At 42.5% G+C, this 12,116-nt stretch overlaps 1 protein-coding gene across 40 annotated transcripts in view; it reads right to left on the bottom strand.

Moving 5' to 3' along the window:
• MADD (MAP kinase activating death domain) overlaps window positions 1-12,116 on the bottom strand; it is a 133,034-nt gene that overhangs the window by 69,271 nt on the left and 51,647 nt on the right. For 18 of the 40 annotated variants that reach the window (XM_050953436.1, XM_050953442.1, XM_050953448.1 and 15 more), the window contains 4 exons: window positions 9,478-9,580; window positions 8,557-8,743; window positions 8,192-8,342; window positions 2,365-2,571 (listed from right to left, as the gene is read on the bottom strand). In XM_050953436.1, the coding sequence (XP_050809393.1) occupies window positions 2,365-2,571; window positions 8,192-8,342; window positions 8,557-8,743; window positions 9,478-9,580 (648 nt within the window). Of the gene's footprint in view, window positions 1-2,364; window positions 2,572-8,191; window positions 8,343-8,556; window positions 8,744-9,477; window positions 9,581-10,034; window positions 10,095-11,344; window positions 11,384-12,116 lie in introns of all 40 variants that reach the window. The other 22 variants (XM_050953422.1, XM_050953428.1, XM_050953429.1 and 19 more) reach the window with 5 other exon arrangements.

Below are 12,116 nucleotides of genomic sequence, written 5' to 3'. Positions count from 1 at the left end.
AACATGTCTGAGGGAAGGATGCATATAATCTGGCTGGAAATAAAGATGTTTATTTCTTCAATCAGTTCAATCCATTTTCACAGGTCTGGACAATGCATCCTTTGTCTCTTATATGGAAACACGGAAGGACCAAGAAACTTTGGTTGAAGATGACAGCTCTGCTGAAGCCAGCTACAAGCCATTTCATATGTTTAAGTCAATTCACCTATTATGAAAAGCTAAACATCCAGGCCAGCTGGCTAAGAGGCAAACTGTGCCAACTGGGAGATTGATAGCTCCCCTTAGAACTTAACAATGTCAGCATTCACTGATGTCTCCTGACATTAATCTGCTTTCTTCACCTAAGCTCCTATGATATTCCAATTTGTTATGCTGGCTCAAAGCTATGGAAGGCCATTGAACTGCACAAGTGTCACTGAAGGCAGAATTTGTCCAATAAAACCTTTAATATTATTGACAATGCATGATCATTTAAGAACCTAGCCTGATTTCCAGATGAGCCTACAGGGCTCTGTTTTATTGTAAACTGAACACAACTGAGATAAAGTCTGAGACAAATGTGAAACCCTACAATGCCACATTTACAGTCACCTTTTAGAGTAGAAGTACACTTTAAGAAAACATGGCTTTAGTGACAAGGTAAAACTTGTCACCTAGAAGCTATTCTACAAGGGACATGTGGACAGCTTTTCAGGCTGACTTCTTTTAAAAAATCCAGATTCTTTTCCAGTTGCTTCATTCCTTCTTGCATCAAATACCCTGAAAAGACAGGTGGCGGAGATTGGGGCTATCAGGAGCATAGTTAGAAGCTAACCTGTCCCCTGTTCCCCATTCAGGACTTCTGTGGCATTACATCTTTTAAGTCAAGTTGCAAACATGGATTGACTGATCCTTCTGACACTCCTATGTGCAAGTTTCAGCCAGGAAAGGACAGCTAGCTGTCCTGTCAATGATTCTTCTTCATTCTTATCAAGAATCCCAGGCAAAGAGCTTCCACCTTTCTGAGTTCCCAGCTTTCCAGCTTAATAAAAAAAAATTTTTTTTAAAGAAAATCTTCCTTTTGTTCTTTCTGCAGAGGAAAAAAGAATCTAATGTAACTTGGAGGCATTCAAGCCCCTATAGTTTAATCACAGAAATAAGATCACTTTTTATTTCCCTGGGAGATTTCCAAGTAAACTGAAAGCCTTCAGTTGTACTATCACTCCCTGGATCAACTCTTGAATCAAGGACGCATACTAGGTCAGAGGTCAAGGATTCAGCATCCCTTAAGTGGGACTCAATCCAAACGCTGGCCACTATATGGGCGGAGATTGTGGGGGGAGGGGAGAATATTTGTACCTATTTAGTCATATGAGTATCTGGTACTCTCTCCACCTTGTACAAGTCACTGCAGACTGGATGCGGTAGCCTCATCAGACTCTGCCTTCGGATGATAAATCCTCTGTACAATGATTCTGTAAAACCTGCTCTCCCTTTGTCAGGCTATACATAGTGGTGCTCAGAACCTAGTCTATCAGTCCCCATTACTAGAAATGATGAGAAGAAAAAGGAATTTTCCCATTTGATTATCAGGTTTCTTACCCAAAGATACGATAATCTAGACCCTTCCTTAATCTTGTTGTTTGACCAAGTGAAGATCTTTTCAGCTAGCATAAACAGAGACTGGAAAATACCTGATAGTTTTCCTAGTTATTGTCTTTTCATTTTTCCCTCCCCCACATTAAAGAAAAGGGTGACTGGAGAAATTTCCAATAGCCAGCCTTGCAAAAGCTGTTTAGGTAGGCAGGCAGTCTGCCTGGCATGATGTGGAAGAAACACTCATCGTCCAGATTACTGAAATTGAAGAGCTGAAACCTAAAATGTACAGTCAGTGAAATTCCTAAGGATTTGGCTGTTCATGATTAGCAGATCCCTGGTCCCTATTTCTATTGGCATACACACCCCAGATAACTTTCTCCCAGTTATAGTAAAGAATGACAGGTATTTTTTGTTTTATTTAGTCCCTACTGTGCTTGCTATTTCCAAGGTCCTGCAGACCCCAGAATCATGTGGCCATCTCCTTCAAGTCATTTTATGAATCCCAAAAAGTGTCAGCCATAGAACACACTAAGGATTTTATCAAGTGTCAACATTATTTGGAAAGGGTTTAAAATGAAAACTTCTCAAAAAAACAAATTGCCCTGGGAAATATTCCTCCACAAGTGAAAGAAGAGCAGGTATGATTGGTCCTTGTGATCCAGGTGTGAATGAAGCACGTTACTGCAGCAATGAAGGCAAGTGTGTTAGAATGGGGAGGATGCAAGCAGAACCTAATGCTAGGGAAAAGCCCTTCCTCCTGCATTCCACATGCACATCAATACACACCAATGGAAGCAATAAAATTTTCTTCCTTTAGACTCCTTGTGTCAAACTCCCTTGTCCCTTTTCCTGCAGAGCTTGCTATCCTTGGCATGAGCTGGGGTACTGGCAGTTTCATTGCAGGCTTCGGTTCTGCCCTCATGGCTAAACCAGGGTCCTTGCCAACCGGAGTGGCTGCTCCATCTGTTGGACTTCGTTTTCTTTTTTCTGGTTCTTTAAGAGAAAAGAGAACAAGAAGAGAAGCAGAAAAAAGTGTAAGACAATGGAAAGAAGAGAGTGGGGGGAGGGCAGAAGTAGGAAGGGGAATAGGGTAGATGGTGTTAATAAAGCCGAGTGCCTAAGACAGCATGAATGAAAAACAGCCACTTCTCAGATTTAGACACTCAAATAGATTTCACCATCAGCAGCACTGTGAAGAGCAGGGACTGAGATAAGCCCACAAGCAGCCGGAATTGTTTTGTATTTTCCATGGTCAAATCATTGGCGCCTTCAGTTTGATGTCAGGGACCATCCCAGTTTCTGTCAGGTTGGTGAAACCCAGAGGAATTTCAAAATCTGTGAAGGCCCATTCTGTCAATGGCTTAACAACACTCACAAGTGCTAACAGACTGGAACCTAGACATCCCATATCCAACATTGTCCTCACAGGTCACTATGGTCTGACACTAGTGAAACAGCAGGGGAGAAGACTACAGCACTGATGATGGGACACCTACTCCCAGGCTGATCTATCTGCTTTAGATGCTCACAATTTTTTCTTTTCCTCTGACACATTAACTATGAGGCCTCTTCCCACAGAGCTGTTCAGAATGGTGAGACGGCAGCCTGATCAACCCAGAATACCACCTCTGGAGCACCATCAAGTTTCTCTTACTGTGAAGAATTCTCACAATAACAGATGTAAGAGAAATAAGTAACATTAAGGGAAATCGGTCTGCCATTGTGGATTCTGTGTTGGAGTTGGCAAATACAAATCTCGGGCAAAGTACTGATGATGTCATTCAATCAGCAGGAGTAAATGCTGAAAGAGCTGCAGCTGACTACCTGCCAGTTCATAAATTCATAGATTGTAAGCACAGAAAGGACCATTACGATCTTTTTGTCTAGCCTGCATAAAACAGAGCATGGGATTTCACCAAGTAATTCCTGCACCAGCCCAATAAATGGTGATTGAATTAGAGCAAACTGGAGAGTCTGTACAGCTTCACTTAAATTAAAATACTATGGGGCAAAGCTGGAGGTTTTGGCAGTTGTATAGGGGGAAGTCAGGGCTTTTGACACCTAGCCAAGCATGGGATATAGTTAGAAATTATGGAATAAACAAATTAGCTGGATGTTTCTTATAAAATGATTAATAGTAAAACAGTTAACAAAACTATCAAGAACTAGTGGTCACCAAATGAAGCTAACAGGCAGCAGGTTTAAAACAAACAAAAGGAAGCATTTTTTCCACACACCCAGTCAACCTATGGAATGCCTTGCCACAGGATGTTGTAAAGGCCAAGACTATAACTCTGTTCATAAAAGAACTAGATAAGTTCATGGAGAATAGGTCCTTCAATGACTATTAGCCAGGATGGGCAGGGATGGTGTCCCTAGCCTCCATTGGCCAGAAGCTGGGAATCGGCGACAGGGGATGGATCAGCTGATGATTACCTGTTCTGTTCATTTCCTCTGGGGCACTTGGCATTGGCCACTGTCAGAAGACAGGATACTGGGCTAGATGGACCTTTGGTCTGACCTATTATGCCTGTTTTTATGTTCTTATGTTCACTGTCATATTTAGGTTTCAGTGTTAACCCAATGAGATGAACAAGGACAGTTCTTACATCTCAAAAGCTATTACTTCACACTGTTCACAGACTTAGGAAGACAATAATGAATTGGTTACACTTGATCCACATTTTCAAGGTTTTCTTCACAACCATAAGGGCTAGAAACAATTTTTAAGTGAAAGCTTAGCTATAGGAGAGTAATGTGGCAAAGAGGGACAGATTCCCATTACAATTGTGGAGTACACAAGAGCCTGTCTACCAGTGACTAACATCAGTAAAATGTCCACACTAATTTTATTATATCTGTCAGTAACCTTTGATATCTCTGACTATGAATTGTTGGCTTACTTGTGTCTTGCTAAGGTGGATGGGAGACGGCCATGTAGTGAGTTTGCTTCTTCTCAGACATCTCAGAGAGTGATGATGTACTTTTTCCTTTCCCCAAAGAGATACTCTGTTGAATCCTACCCCTAATTAAACTCACAGATTGTCCCAAAAGGTGCAGACAGAATGAACATGCTTACAGGTTTAAATGACATAAAATTCTTAAAAGTAAGGAAGCACTAACGAAAAGCAAAGAAATGACAAACTGAATTTCTCTGAACAAAAAGAAATGTGGAATAGGGATGTTCAAGGCTCCTAGTGAGGCTGCAGATTCGTTAAATACACTTTGATCTGTTGCTATAACATGAAAGGAAGTCTGACTGTAAAGGCACTGTATTGGGCACTGCCTTTCTGAGGAGTTGTGACAAAGTGAGAATTTTTTGTAATATTTTTAGGAGGCTTATGCATGCCTCAGTTTCTCTCCATACTTTGCATTGCTACCGGGGGGGAGGGGGGAGATTAAGTTTGCTCTCGAGGCAGACTAGGGCCACGTCTACACTACCGCTTATATCGGCAACACTTCTGTTGCTCAGAAGTGTGAAAAACACATCCCTGAGTGACATAGTTTCACTGCCACAAGTGGTAGTGTGCACAGCGCTATGTCAGCGAGAGCTTCTCCCACCGACATAGCTACCTTTGCTCGTTGAGCTGGTTTTGTTATGTTGACAGGAGAGCTCTCTCCCATTGTCACAGAGCAGCTACACAAGCAATCTTACAGCGGCGCAACTGCATCAGCAGAGCCGTGCCACTGGAAGCTCACTAGTATAGACATGGCCCAAGAGACGTGTTGTCTCACCTCCCTGTCTGGGTGGAATGAATAGAGTAATTGAGGAACTGGCTGATTCCAATCCAGATCAACAAGGGGTCCAAAGAGATGCCAGCTCAAATAACACATGAATCAACAGTGGGAAACTCTGGGAGGCAGTGAACTCAGCATGGCCTTCCCTGGAGAACAAAGGATAGAGTGAGAGTAACAGCTAGCTTCCGAGGACGCTGGGAGCTCTCTCTACTGGGACTAAGAAAGGAAGTCAGAGAGAGAGCGAGCCTGACTATGGAGTTCACTACAGTTTGGCTGGTGAGTTGTGGCTTGACCAGAATGTACTGTGCTTTAACCTTTATTTCTCTATGCTAATCCAAGGACTTCCAGTGCTGTGTTCCAACTGACTAATATAGCCTGCTCTGTCTTGAAAATGCTATTTGGGGTGTCACTGCAAATAGTGACTGGGTATGTTAGTCCCTGTGAGTGAAGCGTGAAGTCTCTACCAGGAGTCTCTCTCAGTTGAACTCACTGAGCAGAGCTCATGGTGTAAAACAGGAGTTCTGGAGCCTGAAAGCTCAGTCTAGAGATGGTGCAGCTTCGTTGCTCACCCTAAAGGAAGAATGAGATCCCTTGGGGGTCTGGCACACTAAAAGGGTTCCTCAAAGAGACTGTTCAAAAACTGGGGGCAAAGCACCAATCCTGTGGATCTGTGACAGGGGCATTAACCTGCCTCACCTGCATGGCTATCATCACTATGGGCTGAGACCAAGGATTTACTAACACACTGTAGCGCCTTCTTTTCCCTGATCCTGATAATATTTATGGAGATATACCTGTCTCACAGAACTGGAAGGGACCCCAAAAGGTCATGGAGTCCAGCCCCTGCCTTCACTAGCAGGACCAAGTACTGATTTTGCCCCAGATCCCTAAGTAGCCCCCTCAAGGATGGAACTGACAACCCTGAGTTTAGCAGGCTCAAACCACTGAGCTATCCCTCCCCACCATGTGTCCAGAAAAGAGGAGGAAACAATACATCACCACCTCCTCCATGGCTGTGTTTCAAGCAATTCCTAAGATGTAAACCTAAGGGTAGTACCATCACTACTTCTTTAAAATGTCAATTTCTTCCCTCCATCTTATTTCTTCTACCATTTTCCTGTTACTTCCTATTTCCCTTCTGTCAAATAAGAATTCTGTCAGAATACATTTAATCTTCCAACATTTTGCTGTGGCCAGAGAGGTGAACTAAAAGCATTAACGAGCAACTCACTCTGGAGGTGAGAGATTTGCTTACAACAGATCATCCAGAGGAAAGAGCAATTAGCCAAATGTTTCCCAAGATAAGTCAGGCTCCCAGAGCAGCTAACTGGATACTGGATCATTTGATGTGATCAGTGGTCTTCTAGCAATTTAACAGAGACAGAAGCTGTGTTTTGCTCTTTCCTCTTTTGTGTGTGTTTTTCTTCTTTTACCTTAACACACATCAGACTTTAGCAACAGAACTTAAGAACTAAGCAATACCACCTAAAATGGACTCTGTCCCCTTTGAGGATACTTAATACCATGTGAGATTACTGACAGGTAAGGTTTTTCCCTTTAAAAGGCTCTACACAAAGAAAGAGCAAAAATAAGAGAAACTGCTAAAAAAGGGAGGTTTAATCTTTTAAGTTTTCAATGTTTTAACTTTTTTATGTTTTATGTGCATTTAACAAATGTTTTAAAGATTTTTCTTCTCTGTTTGGGGATGGTACAAAACAATGATATTAAGTCCCCAGGAAAAAAATACCCAAATCCAAATTGCCACTGTTAACTTGGTGGTAAAAAGAAAAAAAAGAAAATAAAAGAAAAGAAGCAGCAGGATAATTTAAAAACAATATAAAAACTCCAATCAAATTTCAGACACAGGGTGATGTCAAATGTGAATTTGTTCCTCTGTTTCAATTTCGTCAGCCGTACCACCAACACACAGAACAACATTAAGCACAGTCACCTTTTTATCAAATACAAATTCCCTTTGTGCTTTCTCAGGGCCTAATTGAGACTTGGACCTGGATGGGAGAAAATGGTTAAGACTGAATTTGGACTAGATCAAAACAAAGCTGGTGAGATGAGAGAGAAAGGCTCATCTAGAAGAATGGAAGCAGACTGTACCAGCCCTTTCACTTGGTGGTAAGTGCTACTTTTTCCCATAGGGTGCATAGCCACAGGGAACAAAAGGTCATTCACTGCGCCTGTATCTACAGGTAGTGCTGGTTTGTAGTGATTTTTTCCCCATCTGTCCAGGCATTTGTCACAGCTATGCTTTGCCACAGTTATGCAGGTCCCCATCCCTCCAAGATGGATTAATAAACTTTATTTGGGTCAGCTTCTGGAAGTTTCCGCTGGCACGGAACACAGTTACCTATCTTATGAGTGGAGTGAGTCCATATAAACATATTATCACAAGTATCAGCTACTTACTCAGTTCCAGATGTAATTCAAAGCGTTCATTAGAGTCTCTAAAGCCTGATGTGATCTGAGACCTAGTTAGAGACACTACCTCTTATATCTAGTCATTCCAGATGTGATCCAATGAGGGGTGTCTGCCTGGAATTCAACTCTCTGAGGTTGTGGATAGGGCATTCTTAGCTGAAGGCCCCCACTTTATGTTTGTCTCTCAGAGACCCGGTCTTTAGATCAGGTTGCACAACTTGTGTGTTCAGTCAAGAATTGGAGATTATTTTGATTTGGCCAGTTGGCTATATTAGGCAAGAGAGTGTTGTTTCAAGTGCATATGTTTTTAGTAATTACGGTACAGCACCTATGCACCTTAAGGGTCCTATAAAAAGACATTCACTGTACACAGAAGCACACAGCAGCTAACTCCAGAACAGTGACCCTGCATGCTCCGGTGCACTACACTCTGACACATTACCTTTGTTATAATAGTGTGTGTGTGCTATCTCCAGCAGGCCAAAGACACTGGCCATGCCTCCCAAGCCAGCATTTGCATAAGACTGCTCCAGGCTTGACACAGTGCATTTCAGCAAGTCCAGCATCCCTTTGTAAACCTTGCGGTTGATCTCCTGCAATGAGAACGCAGGCAGTGAAGATGCTTCACACATGAGAAATCCATCCCAGCACAAACACACAAGCACACTCCAGCAGGGGTTCACAGATCAATACACCGTTGCACAGAAATCATTTTCTACTATCTGGGTTTAGGAGTAATCTAAGATATTGCCTCAGAACATCCTCTACTAACCAAAACTGAGTAATGTGAGGGAATGGAACACTGACCACATCCTGGATGACGTCCTGCCGAGCATCCTCCTCTGACTGGATGGTGCGGTTCAGTTTGCTTAGTACAAAGATGCGGAGCTGTTCGCTCTCCAGCAGACGCCGGACTCTCTTCATATTCAGCCAGCCAACACCCTGCCCATCAAGAACATTGTGCACAACCTCCTTCAGAAATTGTTGGTTTTCACTGCAGGATGGAGAGACGGAAATAACAGGCAGAAAGCAGCAAGACCTAGGTACACGGGATCTGTAGGCATAATAGGGGATCTGGCCTGGACAACTGCATAAACTTGTTCCGCGTAAAAACAACATTTACAAGTGGCAGATCTAAACATGGTTCAACATGTTGCTAATGTAACTACATTCAGCCCAATCTACGTACTGTAGTAACTGTCCTCACTGAACTGCTCAAAGCAGTTTGTCTTCTGATAGCTATTCTGACGCAGGATCTAACATACACCCCTAATGCAGTCTGACTACACTACTGTAGTATCTAACCTAATCCAACTGCATTTAAACAGGAGCAACAAAGGGAACAAGAGGTCGTATATCTGTCAATGCTTTTCATTTCTCAGGACTGAGATATATGGTCTATAAAAGGGAACTCATTCCTTAAATTAGCTCTTAATTCAGGAATCAGAAACCTCTAGGAGCCCGTTCTAAAAGAGATGAGGCCTTTGAGAGCTCTCAAAAATATACAGATTTGAGCACAGATTAAGGCCATCAATACCTTCAGACTTCCTGTGTAAAAACATCTTTTGAAAGTTTAAGACTTCAAGGTGTATACACTTCCCAAAGGCAACTAGCACAGAAATACAGCTTTGTATTCAATAGCGAATCTGATACAGACTTTTTTGCAGGAAGTCTGGAACTGCCCTACCATTCATATGTATGCACAGAAGTCAGGACAAGTATTTTTACCTGGAATTGCTGGTTCGCCCCTGAGGTGATGGAGATTCCCTCTTCACTGTTGGGCTGTGCTTAATAACTGAAGACTTCTGATCGACCAGGGCCCTCCTGTTCCCTGTATGGGAGAGGAGACAGGATGAGAGAACAGTCATCAAAAAGGCAATCCATACCCACGGCAGCCAGAGACATTAAAGTCAGCTAGTGCTCCAGTTAAAATTACAGATAATAGACTTCAGACAAAATGGAAACTCAGAAAAGCAACAGCATATACCGTATTCTAGCATCACACATGGGCAGAAAACAGTAATGGGAACAATGCAGAGAGGGGAAAGATGGTAATGGAAGCAGGAGGTGAAGGGCAAGAGAAGCTTGGCTGCTCTGCATGCAGTTCCATCGCAAGAACCATCTTTGGATTAGACACAGTATGTGTAAAAGCTCAATGCATTAAGGGGTGACTAGTATAGATCATGTGATACTGGTTACCCAGTGAGAAAGTTCGCCCAAAAGGCAGGCATAGAGGATGCTTGGAACTGTTACATCATGCACAGCGCATGCTGTAGGGAACCCACCTTCATTGTTTACAGGGCCAGCTTCAGTAATAATCTCCATTATAGTATTTAACCCAAATACTGGGACACAAAATACACAATTAGTAGTGTACTACAAAATCTCCACCACCTCCAATCAAAAGTCCAAGTTAGTAACCAGCTTCCTCCCAACCTTCCCTCAAAATCAAACCCAAGTGACACAACAATAGGAAGGGTCCTTGAAGCCCCAAAGAGCATGGGGCCAGCCAAATTTATGAAACAAATTGGCCAAATTTCAGGGACAATGTACTGCACCTTCCATTTCACCAGCACTATCAAAAACATGTGCCTAATTGAGAAAGTGAAGAGATGGGCATGAAACAAAAACTAAAGAAAGGGGTGAAAATTGCTCATGGAGCAGTGATGAAACGGACATTACAGCAGAACAATCCCAGCATCATCTTCTTGAGTGCATGTTTGTAACTCTAAGGGAAGTGCAAGAGTTATTCAGCAATTTAAAACTACACAACAGACAGACAAAAAAACATTTAAAACGATCACATGCGCAAGGGAAACTTCACCCAGGCCAGCATTTACACACACATGCAAGCATTTATACGTGTGCAAATGGACTGAACGACGTTTCAACACTCACACCAAAGGTCCTGTTGGGCACATCTATACAGCCCCCAACAGGGAGCCACTCGGCCCAGGTTAATAGACTTGGTTACCAAGGCTCGCACTAGTGCTCTAAAAATAGCTGTGTAGACAATGCTTCAAAGTTGCTGCTCAGGCTGAGGCTCAAGAGCTAAAGGACTAGGAATGGGAGTGGGCTTCAGAGCTCAAGCCCCAGCCCGAGCAGCAACTTCAAAGCATTGTCTACACAGCTGTTTTTAGAAGTCTTTGATCTGGGCTGTGAGGCTTGCTGCTGTGGGCTGTGCGGACATATCCGTAGAGTTATAACTGTCAAGAAAAGAAGGGAACAAATTGCAGGAGATGAGAGGAAAAGCATGAACATGGAATGGTAAAGCCCATCACTGTTTTCTTCCAGTGTGTGGAATCAATAGAAAGTTTAACTAAGACAACATTCTTGTACACTGCCCAACCCAGTCATGCTTCCTATCTTTTACAATTGCACGTGGGAATACAGCCAATGGGTAGAATGTGGAGTCCCAGAGAGTAATTGTGCAAAATCTCCCCTAACATTTCCATCAGCCCAGCCCTATCCCTCCTTATTTTACACCCAGAGCAGGATTGCTCAGTCCACAAACAAAAATGGAAGTTAACACACAAAACCCAACTTTTGGCCTTTGTTACTACAAGGTCAAAGGTCAGCAAAATGTCATACCAACCTTCATTCAAATCCCTTCCCACTTCCAGATTAAAGTAATCTTTACCGATGAAAATGATGAGGGGAAAAATAAATAAAATCAGCAAATTAAAACAAAATAATAAATTCTAATTATATATAAGAACTTAAAACGCCAACAAATCCTTTGCCCAGCTCAGCAACTGAAAGGTTTCAAAGCAAAAAATGAGAAGCCCTGAACCCCCTTCTGTTATCAATAACCACCTCCAGGGTTAGCCATGCTGGGGCAATTCCCTAGTGTAATAATTTTTTCAGTCTCTAGTCTATATTATTGTAAAGCATTGCAAGGGAGAAGGAAGTACTCTGTTTACAGCTGTATCCAGGAGCTTAGGGTCAAATCTTCACTCCTGAACAAGAGCTACTGGGCTAATATTTTGCCTCTCTTTAGGGGATTTTTTATCTGAAAGCTGAAAAAACACTTTACAAACATTATTTAAGCCCCATAATCTCCATGCGAAGTAAGTTAGCATTATCTCCATTTTACAAATGGGGAAACTGGGACAGTGCTGAAGTGACTTGCCCAAATCTATACTGCAAATTAGTGGTAGAGGAGGAGTAGAACACAGAAGTCCTGGTTCCCAGAGTCCCCTACTCTAACCACTAAAGCACATTAACATAGTACAGGCAAGGAAACCTCTCCATCCCACAAAACACCCCAAGTGACGGGAAGAAGTCCTACCGAGAAAAATCAAAGAACTATCCAAGATGAACACTAATCCAAATCCCCAGAATGTCTTACACCTCCAAAATGCGAT

This window comes from Gopherus flavomarginatus, chromosome 5, assembly GCF_025201925.1.
Source record: "Gopherus flavomarginatus isolate rGopFla2 chromosome 5, rGopFla2.mat.asm, whole genome shotgun sequence".
NCBI lineage: Eukaryota > Metazoa > Chordata > Testudines > Testudinidae > Gopherus > Gopherus flavomarginatus.
This window is presented reverse-complemented; position numbering and strand designations above follow the sequence as displayed.